This window comes from Carex rostrata, chromosome 6 (assembly GCF_964058835.1).
Source record: "Carex rostrata chromosome 6, lpCarRost1.2, whole genome shotgun sequence".
Classification (NCBI taxonomy): domain Eukaryota; kingdom Viridiplantae; phylum Streptophyta; class Magnoliopsida; order Poales; family Cyperaceae; genus Carex; species Carex rostrata.
In genome coordinates this window covers 8,395,581-8,414,968 of record NC_135923.1, presented here as the reverse complement: position 1 = coordinate 8,414,968, position 19,388 = coordinate 8,395,581, and the positions used below count along the sequence as shown (strand labels likewise).

The following is a 19,388-nucleotide window of genomic DNA, read 5'->3' as shown; positions in this document are numbered from 1 at the left end:
TTTGAAGAGAGAGCAAAGAGAACGGGAAATAGATCAGAGAGATCGAATTTAAGATAAAAGTAATTTGGAGTTTGGAGTTGGACCGTTAAAAATTAGTTAAAATCTTATCCAAAACAAGTTCGAGAATTATCGGGGGATTTGATCTGGGGGACGTTATCTTTTCTCTAAACTTTATATTAACATTCTCAATTAGATTTGAATCTCATTTACAATCAAAATTATTGTTAAATAATGAAAGAATTACTACTCCCTCTCACTGTCTTAGCCTGATTTTTTTTTTTATCGTTTCTTTATATACACATTTTTAACTCTTTGTTTTTGAAGAAATCTTGTGTTAGTCTGATTTCTGTTGGGCCCAATTGGGTCTTTGGGAAATCAATTTAGATAGAGCTTGTAAATCTCTAATTCTAAGGACAGAACGGAGTGTCATGAATAAACACAAAACTCATTTGCATTGTTCCTCAAGTAAACTAAATCCAAAAGTTCACTCAAAATCCCACAAACTAAACCGATGTCAATTTTGAAGGATCCGAACATTTACATCCTTATTCATTCCACTTGTGCAACTAGACACCTATACACAATAAACTTTATTTATGTATGGTCTTCAGAAAGATAACATCATGCAGCTTCATTTTCATAAACTTCACCAGCATATTCCCAATTGATTACCTTCCATATATTCTTTAGGTAGTCTGCCTTCAAATTTTTGTACTAAATATAGACAAAAGAGTTAAAATAATTTAAACCAATAATTTCAAAAATTTTACAAGTTAATATTCGTATTATTTACCTGCGGGTAATATGCATGCTCCCACACATCAATACCAAGCAACGGAACCAAAGTCCCACCACTAGTCACTAGTGGATCCTGTAAGTTCAGCATGAATTAAATATCAAACATCGACTTGGTATTTATATTCACCGATCATATTGCTCTTGAAGATACATGACCTGATTAGCAGTGGTGTCAACTATCAATCTCTTCAACTCCTTATCAAAAGCCAACCACTACAACCAAGATTATCAACCAAAAAGAAATAGGTTACAGCAATAATTAAATTATGGGAAATGCATGTGGAAACCAAATGAAGATCGACACTTCAAAATAGGAACTAACCACCCAGCCTGATCCTTGAAGAGCTGCTCCCTCGGCATTCATTTTTAAAATAAGAGCCTCAAATGAACCAAAATCAGTATCAATTTGCCAACCGAGTTTCCCGTGTGATGGCTCACCCCCACCAGCCTGACAATTTTACCTCTTTTTTATTTAAGAATAACAGTTCTGCAAATAAAGATTATAGAAGTAAAATTTACAACTGATGTGGATGGTACGCACGCTAATTGGTTTAAGATTCTTCCAAAAGATCGAGTGGTTGACGTGACCTGTGACAAATAACATGCCAACTCAGATATGCTTTGACCAAAAGAGGAGTATACTGTATTACATGATTTGTTCTGGACCTCTAAATTAATTAATACTTGAATGAACAAATTGAATGCCCCATAAAAGATTCTGAATAACCAAATTGCAAATTATATTGGTCCCAATGAATTATTTGCCTAACAAATAGCATTGGTCCCATGTCCGACTTTTTCATTACCAAAATTCAACTATCCGATGCTAGATACCCATTCTGTTCCTGTCAAGCAAGCCAATTTTTGTCTTTTCATGAACGAAATCCTATCAGATGTTCATTTAACAATGGATATTGTAATTGAAAAACCATTGACAGCAACTGAAGTGTTGAATTGACTACAGTTAACAAAATAAAAATCAAACATACACAAACTTGACCTAAAACGAACTAACAGTCAAAAACACAGGAATTAAATTTATTCCTCGTTAAAGGTCAAAACAGAATGATCTCATGAAACAATTTTAACAAGGAAAAAAAGGAGTGAGCTGTAGTAAACCTCCGCCGTTGAATTTGATGGCCGATTCGAGACCTACGACAGCTGATGCATCTCCCTTCTCCATGGCGGGGTCGAGAAGCTCAAGCGCCTTGTTGTAGTTGGTCACGTACGTCTGATGGTGCTTCAAGTGGTGGAGCCTCATGATCTCACCACTGATCACCGGCTCCAGCGCGTCGTACTCGTACGGGAGCGGTGGCAGCGTCGCCGTCGTCAGGCCGCGCGCCGATCGAGCTGGGTTTAGTGTTTTCTTGGAGGAGATGGCGAGGGAGCGGAGGAGCGCCATGGATTAACAGCTGGAGAAGATGGATGTGACAGATAGTGTCTATCAGTCAATATGAAGTGTACTCCGGACTTTTTTCATAAATCATAATTAATAAAACATTTTTTAGGAAACTAATATGATTGATTTTTTTTTTTCAAAAACCATAAGGATCATGGGAACCCCACGGTCTCAAATTGGTTTTTTTTTTGTTTTTTTTGTTTTTTCTTCAGACCGTGGGGTTCCCACGGTCTCAAATTTTTTTTTTTTTTTTTTTATAAAACAGAATTTTTTTTAATTTTTTAATTTTTGTATTAAAATATTAGAAATGTTGAATATATTTCTTTGAAAATAGATGAAATACAATATAATTTGATTTATTAGAAATACTGCAATAAATAACTCGGATCAATATTTTTCAGGTCGGGTTTTTCGCGGCTGTAAGAAAAATTAGTATATTTATTTATGTGTTATTAGAAAAAAATAAAAATGCTTAGATTCTGAGTTATTGATCCCGGTTCAAAAGTCATTTCTAGGTAATCCAGAAAATATTATGATCTTTCTAGTAAATTTAATTTATGAAAAGTTGTATCTATTTTTGAAAAAAACAATAACTTTTAAGTTATTTAATAATTGTTATTGAAAAAGAATTCTCAAAATAGATATAACTTTTTATAAATTAAATGTCCTAGAAGGATCACAATATTTTCTGGATTACCTAGAAGTGACTTTTGAACCGGGATCAATAACTCATAATCTAAGCATTTTTATTTTTTTCTAATAACACATACAGAAATATATTAATTTTTCTTACAGCCGCGAAAAACCCGACCTGAAAAATATTGATCCGAGTTATTTATTGCAGTATTTCTAATAAATCAAATTATATTGTATTTCATCTATTTTTAAAGAAATATATTCAACATTTTCTAATATTTTAATACAAAAATTAAAAAATTAAAAAAAAAATCTGTTTTATAAAAAAAAAAAAAAAAAAAAAAAAAACCAATTTGAGACCGTGGGGTTCCCACGGTCCTTATGGTTTTTGAAAAAAAAAATCAATCATATTGGTTCCCTAAAAAACGTTTTATTAATTATGGTTTATGAAAAAAATTCGTGTACTCCACCGCTTCGGTTTCTCTGGAAAGAACGGACTTTTTCATAAACCATAATTAATAAAATATTTTTTAGGGAATCAATATGATTGATTTTTTTTTTCAAAAACCATAACGACTGTGGGAACCCCACGGTCTCAAATTGATTTTTTTTTTTTTTTTTTTTTTTAAAAAAAACAGATTTTTTTTTCAGACCGTGGGGTTCCCACGGTCTTAATTTTTTTTTTTTTTTTATAAAACAGAAATTTTTTTTTGTATTAAAATATTAGAAATGTTGAATATATTTCTTTGAAAATAGATGAAATACAATATAATTTGATTTATTAGAAATATTGCAATAAATAACCCGGATCAATATTTTTCAGGTCGGGTTTTTCGCGGCTGCAAGAAAAATTAATATATTTCTTTATTTGTTATTAGAAAAAAATAAAAATGCTTAGATTCTGAGTTATTGATCCCGGTTCAAAAGTCACTTCTAGGTAATCCAAAAAATATTGTGATCTTTCTAGTAAATTTAATTTATGAAAAGTTGTATCTATTTTTGAAAAAAACAATAACTTTTAAGTTATTCAATAATTGTTATTAAAAAAGAATTCTCAAAATAGATATAACTTTTTATAAATTAAATGTCCTAGAAGGATCACAATATTTTCTGGATTATCTAGAAGCGACTTTTGAACCGGGATCAATAACTCAGAATCTAAGCATTTTTATTTTTTTCTAATAACACATAAAGAAATATATTAATTTTTCTTACAGCCGCGAAAAACCCGACCTGAAAAATATTGATCCGGGTTATTTATTGCAATATTTCTAATAAATCAAATTATATTGTATTTCATATATTTTCAAAGAAATATATTCAACATTTCTAATATTTTAATACAAAAATTTAAAAAAATTCTGTTTTATAAAAAAAAAAAAATTAAGACCGTGGGAACCCCACGGTCCGAAAAAAAAAATCTGTTTTTTTAAAAAAAAAAAAAAAAAAAAAAAATCAATTTGAGACCGTGGGGTTCCCACGGTCCTTATGGTTTTTGAAAAAAAAAAATCAATCATATTGGTTCCCTAAAAAACCTTTTATTAATTATGGTTTATGAAAAAAATTCGGAAAGAACGGTGTGATTATATTCAGATTTATTGTTACATTTGGGTGATTTCATGTATGGAAGATATCTCTGTGCTCGGAATCGAATTTTATTTTGCTGATTTTACATACTGCGGAAAATTCCGATTCCAGTGAGCGAAAGACTAAACATTTTTTTTTTTTTCAATTACAATCTCGGAGGAGTTAGAGATCAGGTTAGCATTAGAAAAATTAAAATTTAAAATTAACCAGTGTTTTTTTAAAACTTAAAACCATAGCAGACATGCAGACTAGATCTGCATGCTTAGAAGAAGAAGAAATGCACAAATTGACTCTAATTTTAATAGCATAATTTAGAAATTAACTTAAACGGTACGGATTCCACCAAAAGAAGCACAAATGTTCTGCGTGCCACCAAAAAGTGCGCATATTTAGTATGTTTGTGTGCCACCAAAAGATGCATATATTTAGCCTGTATGTTTTCAATTTGAGATGCACAAATTTCGACTTACATAAATACTATGTTTTGAAGTTTTTAAAAAATCCGGCTAACTTTAAATTTTGATTTTTTTTTTTAATATGCTACAAATTAAAAAACCGGTGCGTAACATTATGAAATCAAGCTTCGTCCAATATAATTCAATAAATTATTTCGAGCCCGATTAGTTAGTGGAGTGCGGCCTAGGGAGGGGTGTGTATGGGGCTATGGGCTCAAGCCTCAAATGGAGATCCATCAACACCTTAATCATCTTACGTGAGAGCTAAATGCTAACCCAATCTCAATTAATCACGAGCTCACGAACGAATCCAATAAGCTAGAAACTAACATAAGAAACCTTAGAACATCACAAAATCACGACCACAGTCCCCAAACAATTACCAAACACCCCCTTTGCAATATTCTAACATATAAACAAGTCCCTGACCACTGAAAAATAACCAATAAATACTTCTAAAATTAAGTAACTTATTAAATACCCTCTGAACTGTAATAAGTTCTATATTTTTTAAATATCCTTTTAGTTGAATAAAAATGTAAAGGATTCCATGATGCGGCAAGCGATAAATTCAAAAATTTTGACCCTCTTACAAGCATCTACGGATCTATTTTATTATGCTAATTCTATTAAATCAATTCATATGTATGCAAATGGATATCTACTAATTCATTCATCACAAATCTATCTACTAAAGGTGATTTGGATATACCTCTACCAAATGTCAATTTGGTAAATAGAGAGAAGTTGTATTCTCTTCTAGGTCTCTTGGATGACTTCAGCTTGGGTCCGATGGTCATTGGACCCAAAGTAGTTCCAATGGGTTCGCTCACCGTCGGATTTGTTTTAAGATTCGTGCGCATGAATTTTAAAGCATACACAGAAGTGCGGGCACAAATCCTAAAGTAGATCCGATGGTGAGCGAACCACTTTGGGTCCAATGGCCATCGGACCCAAGCTGTTCTCCTTTTGGATACCTTTGTTTGTCGAAACGGCCTCCTAGTGTTCATATTGAACTAAACACGGATTAGAGAGACCTTGCTAGAGGTCTTAATCTAATCTAAGCTTATAACCTAGTTAATAACCATTCTTGTTCTTCCAATAATTCTTCATTAGAAAAACTAATAATATGAGAGGAAGAGGGGACGGCGGCTAGGAGGAAGAGGAAGAGAAGGAAATAATTTTTCAGAAAATTACTTGCTTAATGAATGCCTTCTCTACCTCTCCTTATATACAAATATACTAGGGTTTCCATTGTGTAACATTCCTAGTATAATTCTCCTTATTCAAAGAGCCAACCCTAGCCGCTGCTACAGTAACAACCTCAAATTTTGGATTTTTAATAAACTTATGTTATAACAATGTTCTGCACATTATTATATGATGAGAGTTCAAATGCACCCAAATTTTTGTGCACCCAAATGCACCATATCTTTCAAATCTTTTTTCTCCATTTTCAAAGTCCTAATAGTCAATCCAAAGAGTTAAATGCGATCTATATATTAAGATGTGCTTGGAGACCAAATTTTACATTTTTTTGAATTTTTTTTACTATTTATTAAGCACTTTGAAAATCACTGATTTTACATTTTCTGGACCATTGGATCAACGATTTTCAAAGTGGTTTAATAAATAGTAAAAAAATTTCAAAAAATGTAAAATTTGGTCTCCAAGCACATCTTAATATATAGATCGCATCTAACAGTTCGGATTGACTATTTGGACTTTGAAAACAGAGAAAAAAGATTTGAAAAATAGGATGCATTTGGGTGCATAAAAATTTGGGTGCATTTGAACCCTCCTCTTATTATATTTATGTGTCATGTATATTATACTATATAATATGCACTATATTATACCAAATAATATATATGCACACTTCTCATAAATTTATTTTCATTTTAAGCAGTTATGATATTTATTTATCATATGAATATTATTTCATGTCATATGAAACAAATACATCATATAAATAAAATATCATTCTTGTTTCTTGTTCAGTTGGTGCGACCTATATGGAGGATCTGTGTTATATTGACAATGACATAAAATATTTTATTACCATAAACTATAAGCAGTATTCTAGCTATGATAGGGGTCAAATTTGTCATGATTTTCCCTATCACTTAACATATATTTTGGCCGTTTATCGAGTTACAATTGCTTATTTTTTAGAGAATCAGATTTCTTTTCGTTATTTCACTTGATTTTGGAGAATTGTAGATTTTCAATGATTTTGGAGCAAAAATAGGCTTAAAACACGCAATTCTGAAACCTCAGCCTCAGGCGCACGAATGCCGTCATCCGCATGCTATCCAGAAGCACTGTTGCACCGATCTCAGCTCAACCGCATGCTATTCCGGAGACGCTATCGCAGACGGTTATGCCGCCCGTACGGATCTCAGCCAAACCGCATGCTATTCCGGCATGGGCACGCAAAAACTGCCAGAACAGCAGTTACAGATCTAACTTCCCAATCAAGGCCTATTTAAGCAAATGAACGCTTGGGAAGAAATGGGGCTCTCACTCTGGACATATCACAAAATACAATACACATCTGAGAGCACTTAGAACTAGGGTTTCACTTTAGCGGAGGCTATGCAAAACGAAAATCACTAAGGAATAGCAAAGTCTCAACTAGAAGAGAAGGAAAAAACAAGGCGTGAAGACAGCGTGCATGAGATAAGGGGCAACATAAGTGTTCTCCCTCCATCTCTTTCTATTGCTCTCCCTCTTTTGTTGTTGAACCCGCCATGAGCGGCTAAGCAACCCTATTCTAGGGTGAAGACATGTAATCTTGAATTCTTATGAGTTTGATCTAGTTGTTCATTTATATTATCGTTGCACTATGATCTGAATTCTTACTGAGATTTTATGTCTTATGATCTTGTTTATTGTGTGCTTAAAGTGACCTCGTATGCGTGAGGTGTACAATCCACCCATATCTAATTAGGGTTAACAAATATCCGAAGAACATAAGTTATCCTAGGTATAAGTAGAATAGACTGACCCGTTGACCGCTTGTATCCGAACCACAGTCAAGAAACCTATTGGGAAGTGGTTTAGCAGATGAATGTCGCATTCCATCACTGATAGTGGGGTAATCTTGATTATTGTTATTACCAAAGGTTAGATGAAGGACCGACCAAGTGAACTTGACCCTTTTGCGATATTAGTAATTAGAACTTATCATTGATCTTAATACTACTGAGCCTTACAAAGTACTCGACAGGGTACTTGCTCAGTTAGGGTGCTGTGAGTCCAACCCAGAGATCAGCACTAGAATAGGATTAGTAACTCTCAGATTGCAGAGATACTAGTATAGGGCATGTACGGTTGTGGCCAGACCGTGTGCGATTCTGACTAGAGTTGAAACCATACTTTGTACGGTTTACCCAAAACGTGTGTAGATGGTGACAGAGCCGCATGCTATTGAGTAACTTTGCAACTGACAGGTATTAGCAATAGCATGCGGATTGTGACAGAACCGTGCGCTATTGTTATGACAACCAGAATCTAGATTAAACAAGTTTGAATGATAGAATGTCTGATTCCGTATAAGCCCATCTTCTAAACACTTAAACTACTACCAATTCTTTGTTGTAATTCAATATTACAACTGAGAAACCAACAACTAACCAACTAAAAAAAACCAATCAACCTAAAGGAACCGATAACCTAGACCTTAGTTTGCATCATAGATCTCTTAATACACCACCACTGCAGATCGACACCCCAGTCTATACTACACGGTAGATTCATGTGCTTGTGAATTGACAGTAAGTAGAAATTAGGGTTATAAATATTATTAGCATTGATTTCCACCTTATCACTATACATTATAGTTATTCAAATAACATAGATGTAAAGTATCCTTTTTACAATACATGATCCTTTAAAGTAACGTTACAAATAACATTACTTGTGTCCATTCCTTGTCACATGATATTATGAATAATTATAAATATATAACTACACTTGAATTATATTGCATGCATTATAATTCTACTTTACCCAGGGACCCATAAAATATCATCACTCATTATAAATGAGGGGCAATGATACTATTGACATATAACTTTCTTCTGCACAAATTATATACAAGGAACTAATATTTTTATCAATACTTATGATAAGCAGCTTTTACTACTAATTACATTATATACTTCACATGTGAAAAAAAAATACACCTCATATCTTAGAATTCCGAGACACAATGAAAATATTAATGACACTAACATAACCCATATAATATTTTCATTTGTTACGTCTATTCAATATATGAAACCTTTCATATACTCATGTTATTAAACGATAACCTTTATCAACATTTATAGAACTACAATGCACTTTAATCAACATGACAAACTTATAATTGTATATTAATGTTCCATGCTAATAATCAAGTTTGTGAATATTTTAAAGATTTATGTTTGTCATCATATAGAGTTCTATGGTTCAAAACCAAGGGCATCTTCTTGAATACTTTTATAGATAAACATAAATTTCATGGAACAAAATGCATGTAGCATCCAATTCATAAACATAACATGTAAAAGTAATCAACATAAGATAACTTTTAGAACACATATCTAACAAAATGATCCAAATAAATCACAATAAATGTCATAAAAATTCAGAGGTAGAACTAAAAAATCTTCATAGGTGACTAAAATTTAAAATACACAATGTAATGGGTGAGATTTGAATCCAAACTACCTCAACTACAAATTAAAACTCTAACCACTAGACTATAAGTAAACATTTAATATTTTATAATAGAGACTAGACTATATAAAAAAAATTAAATTAAATTTCAATATACATAATTAAAATTTTAAAATCACAAAAATAACTTAGCCACTCTAACGATGAACCTAGATCCGCCCTGAAAAAAAAATCTCAATTAACCAATTTAATTCAAAAAGGCTCTATATAAAACTCAAAATATTCAACAAATTTAAAAGTAGATCTAAATAAATTCTAAATAAACCAAAATCCTTAATAAAGCTAAATAAAATTTCAAGAGTCTTAAATAAATTCCCAAACCCTCATAAATCCCAATAAAAAAAAACAAATTTTAAATGAATTCAAATGATTCCTTGAAAGCCTAAGAATGTCAAATAACCTTAAATAAATGCATTTGAACCTTAAACAAATTAAAATCTCTGTAAATAAAATAAACATGAATCAAAATCTAACATCATCTTGAACATACACATCAATTTGAATATATCACTTAAATAAAGCAAATAAAATTGATCCTGAAAGCAATTAAATCAAACCTAAACAAAAATTGAACTTAAATTCAATAATTTGTATATAGATAAAGGAGTTACCAGCAAAAGTGGGATACGATTAAGCTTTTCAATATTTAAAAAAAAAAACAGATTAAGCTTTTCAATATATATGTTATGAATATATCGCTGAAGGACTATCATACACGGTTTTCTTTCTACCAATTATATATGAATGTTATGTAGGCAAAACCACATTTTTCAAGGCAAAAAAAAACAAAGGAAAAAGTCTCAAAACTCTAGTTGAAGTTTCTTATTCGATCAAATTATCGATTTATTTAGCAACTATAGTCATTTATCGAGTTATCGGCAAATTGACCTCCATATCTCTTGTTCATAGTGGTTTGGACAATGTCACCAAAATCGGTCAGCTTTATGATTTCTCACCTGAAAATCAGAAAATAATCTGTCACGCTTTGCAGATTAAAAGAAGGTTTTCAAAACATAACAAAACAAAACAAAATCAGAAAATAATAGTTTTCTTGCAAAATCAACACTTTGAGATTATTAAAATAGCAATAGCTATTTGGATTGTATATAATGTGGAGGTGGTGGTGTGCGCTAGGAATCCCGTCGACAACTCCTGAGATACCCGGAGTAAAGTTGCTACTTACTAGTATTATTATGCTTTCAGATTCGTGCAGAAATAATTTTGAACAGTTCCGATTTTTCAGAAATAAACACAAAGTTTGAGATATCTCGAGGGTGAGAATTCACTGAGAGATGACGGCTGCATTACATTTGAAATCAAGTAGCTCGGCCCAATTTAATTTTAATCAATTATTTCGAGCCCTATTAATTGGTTCAGTACGGCCTACGGAGGTGTATGGGCCTAAATGGAGATCCATTAGCACCTCAATCATGCTCCGTTCAGAGCAAACCCAATCTCAATTAATAAAGGCCCATTAGGCTCTGATTTGAGTCACGTTAACGTATTCTCAATTTTAATGGGGGGAATTTCACGTATACTCCTCGAAAACTTCAAAATTACGTATTTTCCTCTCTAAACTTTAAAATTACGTATTCCCCCTCTAAACTTCAAAAACTCCCAAATTATGCTAAATTATGCTAATTATACTAAAATAAACTAAATTAGCATAAATTAGTATATTTAGGTATAATTAGCATAATTCAGTACATTTTAGTACAATTAGCATAATTTAGTACATTTTAGTATAATTAGCATATTTTTGAATAATGTAGCATAATTTAGCATATTTTAGTACAATAAGCATAATTTAGTATAATGTAGTATAATTTAGCATAATTTAGTTTATTTTTAATATCAACTAATGCAAGATATGTTTAACCTTCATTCTTTTAATATAAAAATACAAAGTTTATATAAAATGATTATATAAAATTAACCGTATAAAAATACATATGTGTATAAAATTAACCTTCATCTCAATCTTCCCAACATTGATGGATTATCAGATAATTTAATTTGGAATTTATTTTAAGCCTTTTTTAGATGGCTTATAAGTTATAACTGTGCAAACTAGGGGTGTAAACGGATCAGATATTATCTGATTTCGTCTGGATTCGAATAAGAAAAATTATCTAAATTATCTGATCCGTATCCGATACTATCTGTATTTGTATTCGTATCCGAAAAATTATAACGGATAAGAATACGGTAAGACATGTAACTATTTGTATCCGACCGTTTATATTTTTAAACCACAACAATGTGCTATATCTTCTTAAATTAATTTATTAAATTGCATATTATACCCAACAATTTATTAAATTGCATGTAGATATATATTTTGATGAACAATGTAACACTATGACACAATGTGCTATATCTTCTTGAAATTTCATTAAATTATGCCTCTTTTAATATTTTATTTATTTATTTTCTATTAATAAAAGAAACGGCAGTTTAATTCAAGGTATCATCTTGTAATTTAATAAGTAGATAAAAACTTCACTTATCGATCAATAATTAGCTTTACATTTGTGAATTCTGTCCGTACTTAATGATGATAACCGTAGAGTAGACGGTCGTTAAGGAGAATCTTGTTTTATATTCCATACCTGTAGCGACTCAGAACTGAAGATCCTGTGCGGCGGATAGTAAAGAAAGAATGATGTGGAGCATAGTCACAAGATTCGCAAATTAAATCTGAATTAAACTTGAATAGCTTGTTTTTTTTTGTTATGCTGAACCGAACGCCGAATTATTTGGTTGATCGAACTTTGACTTAATTAAAAGTTTAAAACCGAATAATTCACGAATTTGACGAATCTTTCCCGAATTTTACGAATTATTTGTGGATTTTTCTCAAATTTTTCCCAGAAATTTTTTTTTGGTCTCTTGCGGATTAAGATCTCTAATTTGGATAATTCCGAATTATTTATGAATCACAAATTTTTACTCTCACCGAACCGAACCCAAATAATTTATTTGTCACTATGATGTGGAGCATTAGAAACCACGCACGAGAATTATATCATCACTTCAAACCTTGGAGGAGATCTAGCCGTCAGCGACCCGACACAGGAACAGTAACATCAGATGCGGCTTAGATTCCAAATATCAAGTCCAACTTCGTTATTTCACACTTGCACAGTCTCTCTGTTTGCCAAAATTCCACTTCGCCTCTAGAAGAACAGTGAAATACTTTTCGTCTCCCTACATTCCCCGCCGAAAGCCAGATTATTGGTAAACATAAAAGAACTAAGTTCAATTAAAATAGTCGCGGGAAAAGGAGTTGAAAAGTAGCATAATTACGGCGTCATTACTTCGCTCTTTAGAAATTAATGATTGCGTGTTTATTTTGACCGCTTCCAGAGGAAATTGCTGAAGTCTTGATTGGTTTGTTTCTAGAAAACTAAAAGGGTGGAGGTCAAATAGATGGAAGGAGGTGCGAAGGACCGGACGAATGGAGAGATCGCCATGACAGATGCGAGGAAGGAGGGGTCAACCGATCAGTGTAGCTCCTCTGGTAGCAGCGGCTATCGGCTTTTTGATCGGAAACGACCGATTCATCAGATAGTCGGAGATGGAAAAGGTACTTTTTATCGATCTCTCTTTCTCGTTTTTAACTCTTCGACAATTTCAAGGTTACACGTACCTGATCGAAAAATACCAGGGATTCTTTCCAGTTGAAATTTGCGAATGTAACCCTCCGAAGGGTACTGTGCTTTAATGAATTCTGGAAATGAACTGGACTAGCGAATCTTGAATCCGAAATTCGGGTAGTGTCCTGATTCTTTGTCAGTGCTTTGTAAAAGGCAGTTCTAAAGTTTGGAGTGATGAAATAGTTGTTAAACTTTTGGGGGAAAAGCAACGACTTTCTATTAAAAATAGAAGCTATAACTATGCACTGCGTATAGCTACTAGTTACAATATTCTTTGTTTTGCCATTTTTAGCATTCAAGTTGTAGCCTGATTTGATCAACTGGTAAGAGCTTGCTTATGTTTTTTCTCAGCTTGTTTTGATAAAATCAGGTTTTGATTAAAGAATTAAAAGAAGAAGAAAATAGAAATTATTGTAGTCTTTGTACCATAACCATAAAATCCCAACTGTCAGTTCAATCATGCCAGCTGGTACATTAAGGTACCAGTAGGTATGTTATTGTTTGTTTTCAGTTTTGAATTATAAACCTCTCTAATTTCTTGCGCAATTTCTTGATTATTCATTTCTAGTTGCCAACATAATTCTATGGAAGAGGCCAAGGGTTTCGATCAGCAGTATCATAATAGTCACGGCAGCATGGTTTTTGTTTGAAAAGTCGGGTTTATCTTTTCTGACAATTTGCTCAGATGTGCTTCTAATTCTGATTGTAGTTCAGTTTATCAGGGCTAACATCGCTGCTTTACTAAACAAGTAAGCTCCAGAGTACTGAACAACCCTACAATTTATGGTATTTTTTGTGCCAGAAAAGGATCCAGCTATTTCTCCTTTTAATTTGCAGAAATTACCTATTTTAGAATTGTCTAGGGAATTCCTAAAAATTATTGCAGAAACCACCAATGATTAGAGTTAGTATGGGCGGTTATATTATTTTTTAATTGGCCACACAAGGTCTGAATGAGTTTGAAATTTGTAGGCATTTTTTAGTTGGGATGAAGGTTTTCTCTCTCTCTCTCTCTCTCTCTTTGATTTCTTGAACCACTGGACCTCATGTTACTTTTGGTTGGGTGCTTCTTTTTGGCACTCAGTACAACACAAGATTTGTCTGATATTGCCGATTCACATAAATTCTTGTAATTTATTTTTTTTGCAAAGTTTCCTTTCTTTTACAGTCCTTCGTAAATCAAATTTGAAAAGGAATTTACATTGATCAGGCAATTGAAGCCCCTTCCAGAATTGGTCGTGTCAGAAGAAATGGTTACCAGTGCAGCTGCTACATTTCGTGCTAGGTTTAATAGTATGTTAATGATTGCTCATGATATAACCCTTGGCAAGGATTTCAGGCTATTTTTTCAGGTACAGGATTAACACTTTCAATTATTTAATTTTGCTCTTTTGCTAACTGACTTTATCTCTATTTTTCTGTTTATTTAAATTTAAAGGTTATGGGCTTCCTATGGCTGTTGTCTGTTATTGGCAATTTCTTTTCCTTCTTCAGTTGTGCCTATATAGGTATGATCCTATTTTTGGTATTTCCCAATATTAGCTTTAGTATATGCACATACCAAATTGGCCCTTTCTATACCCAATAGTAACATTATCTAGTTGTTTTTCTTTTGTTTTTGTATTCTTTTTACTTTGTTGGTTTATGAATGTATCATGCTACATGTGTGTGTCAATATTATTTTACACAGAAGATTCAACAAAATATGCACTAATATTTTCTCATCCGAAACTCAGGAAGCATTATGGCCATAACATTGCCCGCTTTGTACAATAAATACGAGGAGCGTCTGGATCGTTATGCTGGCATAGTTCACCAAAATATCTCCAAGCATTACAAAGTGGTCGACAAAAATGTGATCAGCAGACTCCCCAGAAGCTTCAAAAGAGAAAAGGCTTCATAATATGTGTTCGCAAATGCACGAATGCATTCTTATCCAAATGCTCATTTGCTTTTTTGAGGGCATAATTGATGTTCATAGGCTTGTAAATTTAGTTGCAGTAAACATTTTATGGTTGTACTTAGTTCCGAGGTCAAATTCGGCATGGGCATAATTCCTTTTAAATAATTGCTCTAGAGGCTAACGGACAAATTTCCTGTTATTGTTGTTTTTCATGAAATAATCAGTGCTAGTCCCATGTCAGCAGCAGCGTCTTAGCATGCTATTTAAGAGATCTGACTCACAAATTTCGGGAAATAGATATTTACAAAAGTTTTAGGGCTTGTTACTTCATCTTCAAGGGTGGATTAGCACAGTAAAATTATAAGAAAAGGTAAGCCAGATTTACCACTAACTGCTAAAAAAATCCCAAAACTTGATCAACATTTCTTCATAGCAGGCTAATATAGTCTGAAGTCACATTAAGAAAAAGAAAACTGCATTCATCATTAAGTTATTTTATCACATGATAATAATCTCGACTTCCACTCAGGCACACAGAAACTAATTGAAATCAAAGCCCTAAAGCAGTTCTTTTGCAGTCTCAACCCATATGTCGTAAAGCTCGTCAGAGAATAAAACAAAATGCACCTGCACACAAAAGTTTTCTTGATCACTAAATGAAAGTAAATTACCAGTAGCTGATAATGGATTACCTTTCTATAATAAAACTGCAAACTAAGACTTGAAAGTTTTAATTTAATAGACCTAAAAAATCAGAGGCAGATAGAGTAAGGGCCAATGGGGGTCAATTGACCCCCATTTTTTTTTTTCAAAATTTTTGTATTTATACACAATTTTCTTTATAATTTAGAGTAAAATGATACAAATACTGTAAATTGATCCCCATTCGTAGCATAAAAATTTTATATGATTGATCACCATTCACAATTGACCCCCATAGTTAGAAAGTCTAGCTCCGCCCCTGTAAAATATTATCATCACTCACATTGAAAGTTTTTATTGATTCAGGAAAATGGGACAATATAATTTGGATACATTTTAATACTGGGTAATTAATAACGGATGTGGTGCTCACCTCCTTCAAGCCATCTGAGAATTCTTGAACTGTAGATATAGCTATTCTAGAAGCCTCCTTGTATGGAAAACTACAAAATAGCAAAAAAAAAAAACAAAAAAAATGGACTAGTTACATCCAGCACATTAATAGAAAGTACTCTAGCAAACAATCTCTAAAAAGTTTAGAAATCTGAAAGCCAGTACCGGTAAACACCACATGATATAGCTGGGAAAGCAACATACTGAACATTGTTCTCTTTGGCAACCTTCAGGCTATTCCTGAAATGGGAACAGGGTCGTTATTCCAATAAATCAAAGTTATTATACAGAGGAACAAACAAAATCTGATAAAAATGAGACCATATCAGTACTTGTAAGCATTTCTCAAGGAAACGTCAGGATGCCTATCCATGTCATAAATGGGCCCCACAGTGTGTATCACATGAGCCACAGGAAGCCGGAAAGCTCTATTTAATCAATCATTTGTTTTAGTTACAAAAAGGTAATGAATCACACAATAAACATGGATTAGATAAAAATTGAACATGCAATACTGACGGGGTAATCCTGGCTTCTCCAGTGGGACATCTAACACCAGCTCTAACTTCTGGCACTTTCTTACATGCTTCAAAAAGTTCTGGTCCAGCAGCTCTATGTATGGCTGACAAAGAAAATTTGTTGCAGTAACATTCAAGCTAAATAACAAAAATTATTATAATTGATGCCAGTTCTCCTCAAAGAACAAATTGATGAGTTACCTCCATCTACACCTCCACCACCTAGCATTCTTTCATTAGCCGCATTTACCTAGATAGCGATCAATCAGCAAAGATTATAAAATATATATCATACAAGAAAAATATAACTTGCAACATGTGAAACTAATTATCTATACACCAAAATATATCAAATCAAGTAAATTTCTAATTAAGCCCTCTTAAATATCCTGATAACAATAGTTAAGATTGTAAAATATATATCAAACAAGAAAAAAATAACTTGCAACATGTGGAACTAATTATCTATACACCAAATATATCAAGTAAACCGCTAATTAAGCCCTCTTGACTATCCTTCATCTTCCATCAATTACTTTGATTATAATCAATTATTTACTGAACCCGTCCAATTATATGTACCATTGTGATAAATCATATTTCCGAAGGGAAGCGGTGTAAATAAACATAAAACAATGAACTTACGATTGCATCAGTGGATCCATCGACGGACCAGACGGTGATGTCCCCTTTTTGAAGCTTGAGCGCGCTTGAAGGAGACAACTGGAACCTAGCGATCGGCTCAGTGGAGGCGTGGCGAACTGGGTCCATGGAAGAACCGATTGGAGAGAGAGTTTGCTTCTTCTGGAAGCTTTGAACTGGAACTCGTGCGGACGATCGGAGAAGAGGGAGGAGGGAGCAAGCGCCGTATTTGGCGAAAAGTGAAGTGGAACTACTCACGCTGAGCATTTGAGTTTGGTACACACTGGAATCGTCTGGACTCTGGAGCGAAACGGAATGGAATCAAGGCACGTATCCGTTCTGTTTGAATATGACTCGACTCGAGTAATGTTTTTACTTTTTATTGAGACGAACGGTAGAGATCTTTCTCGGTGTCTCTTCAAGAGTTCATTCAATTGCAGAGGATCCTGTCCATAAGCCTGTTTACTTCCCCAGGGCCCCACTTCCCCTCGAATTCGTATCCTCTGAGATATCTCAAACTTTGCGTGACTTTATGGAAAATCCTAACCGTTTAAAAATGTTCTGCACGAATCTCAAAGCCCACATGACACTGACCCCTAGATCACCCCCGAATAGGCACCGGACACGTCGGTCACGCAAAAGTTGAGATATCTCAGAGGATACGCACTCGTTCCCCTCACGGGAAACGAGACCTGCTGGGCCTAGTTTAGGCCTAATATTTTAACAGACCCATAGTCCTTCAAGCGCATTGAATACATTCGTTTCGTGGGATAAACAATGAGTTCGCATCTTCTTTGAGTTAATGCATCATCTAGGGCTCTTGGCCGTCTGATCTGGTCAATCCGGTCCGAGTCAATCTGATCCAAGTTTAAATACACAGAACAATCCGGTCCGACTATATATCAGGTTCCAGATCCGGATCCGAGTCAATTTGGTTCGAGTTGAAATACACGCAATATCTTTAATATTTGTGAAGTGACAAGAATTAGACGGTCCGAATTTATTCTGAATTAATTCAAAAGTTAAGTTAATATAGAGGATACGTATTAAAAAACAATGCCATCTGAGCCACACAGTATTCTAAATAACTAGCTATAGCTTTTCAGACCCTAAAACTACGGCGCTATGGGCGATATATAACTAGCTAGTTATAACTGGCTACTTAATATAATCGCTTATTTTTTTTTAACTGGCACACTATACCGCTATAATTGCTATTTAAACCATTGAACCGCATAAATAAGTCACCACGATGTGGTAATGACGAATGGGTTGTTGTATATCATGGTGACTTCAATCATGTGGATAAATTATACTTTTGTATATATTTCCTAATTTGGAAAATTAATAAAGATTTTTACGACTTTATCAAAATAAAGAATTATGGTTATTGTTTGATAAATCGGTCGGATCTCTTTTTGCTGGCTTGCTTCTCCAAAAGAATAAAAATCAAATCAAAGAACCAACTTGGCCCATTTTGAATGCTCATCTATTGACATTGGTATTTTTATATTTTAGTAGTTCGATTTGGACACAAAAGTTACGAGTCACAACTCACAAATGAAAGTCTCAAATGTTATTCAATATATTTATTTAAGACACTGAATTCTTTTATTTATTTTATTCATGAGAAAAACATGCAAGGATCTGTGTATCCATGCAGAAGCCAGAAGGTGTGTTCGACATCAATCATTTTGTATAAAATATGAACGGGAGACGAAACAGATCCGAATGTATCGCGTTTGTTTTCTTTTATTATACTTCTTCTACGAAAGAAGAACCAAAATAATTTTGGCAAAATCTCTCCTCCCTAAGTAATAAAAATATAAATTATTCAAAATCTCATTATGAAATTTCGTTGGATATCTAAAATTGGAGGATCCTATTTTTAACTAAAAAAATCTAAAATGTTGAAGGAAACTAACAGACAATGCTTTTGGTTTTTATATTGTTTTAATTAAAAACTAT

The 19,388-nt window shown here is 33.2% G+C and overlaps 3 protein-coding genes across 6 annotated transcripts; 1 reads left to right on the top strand and 2 right to left on the bottom strand.

The window, feature by feature from the left end:
* Positions 1 to 387: 387 nt before the first annotated feature.
* Positions 388 to 2,232, bottom strand: LOC144555756 (superoxide dismutase [Mn] 3.1, mitochondrial-like). 2 transcript variants are annotated; one of them, XR_013512099.1, is made up of 7 exons: positions 1,918 to 2,232; positions 1,340 to 1,386; positions 1,121 to 1,246; positions 955 to 1,011; positions 794 to 871; positions 536 to 714; positions 388 to 503 (listed from the first exon to the last, which is right to left on the bottom strand). XR_013512099.1 is itself a non-coding variant. In XM_078304177.1 (6 exons), the coding sequence occupies exons 1-6, from the start codon at positions 2,198 to 2,200 to the stop codon at positions 622 to 624; spliced, it is 684 nt and encodes a 227-aa protein (XP_078160303.1). In that variant the 5' UTR covers positions 2,201 to 2,232; the 3' UTR covers positions 388 to 621. The 2 variants fall into 2 exon arrangements, 1 of the variants encoding a protein (XP_078160303.1); XM_078304177.1 differs by having other exon boundaries at positions 388 to 714.
* Positions 2,233 to 12,827: 10,595 nt separating this feature from the next.
* Positions 12,828 to 15,364, top strand: LOC144555386 (Reticulon family protein). 3 transcript variants are annotated; one of them, XM_078303691.1, is made up of 6 exons: positions 12,828 to 12,843; positions 13,009 to 13,192; positions 13,831 to 14,011; positions 14,473 to 14,614; positions 14,701 to 14,770; positions 14,999 to 15,364. In XM_078303691.1, the coding sequence occupies exons 2-6, from the start codon at positions 13,036 to 13,038 to the stop codon at positions 15,163 to 15,165; spliced, it is 717 nt and encodes a 238-aa protein (XP_078159817.1). In that variant the 5' UTR covers positions 12,828 to 12,843; positions 13,009 to 13,035; the 3' UTR covers positions 15,166 to 15,364. The 3 variants fall into 3 exon arrangements, with proteins under 3 accessions (XP_078159817.1, XP_078159818.1, XP_078159816.1); XM_078303692.1 differs by having other exon boundaries at positions 12,833 to 12,915; XM_078303690.1 differs by lacking the exon at positions 12,828 to 12,843 and having other exon boundaries at positions 12,869 to 13,192.
* A 213-nt stretch (positions 15,365 to 15,577) lies between these two features.
* LOC144555385 (appr-1-p processing enzyme family protein) lies at positions 15,578 to 17,736 on the bottom strand. The gene is made up of 7 exons (XM_078303688.1): positions 17,424 to 17,736; positions 16,980 to 17,028; positions 16,780 to 16,882; positions 16,593 to 16,688; positions 16,426 to 16,500; positions 16,241 to 16,310; positions 15,578 to 15,792 (listed from the first exon to the last, which is right to left on the bottom strand). The coding sequence occupies exons 1-7, from the start codon at positions 17,685 to 17,687 to the stop codon at positions 15,724 to 15,726; spliced, it is 726 nt and encodes a 241-aa protein (XP_078159814.1). The 5' UTR covers positions 17,688 to 17,736; the 3' UTR covers positions 15,578 to 15,723.
* Between the last annotated feature and the right edge of the window lie 1,652 nt (positions 17,737 to 19,388).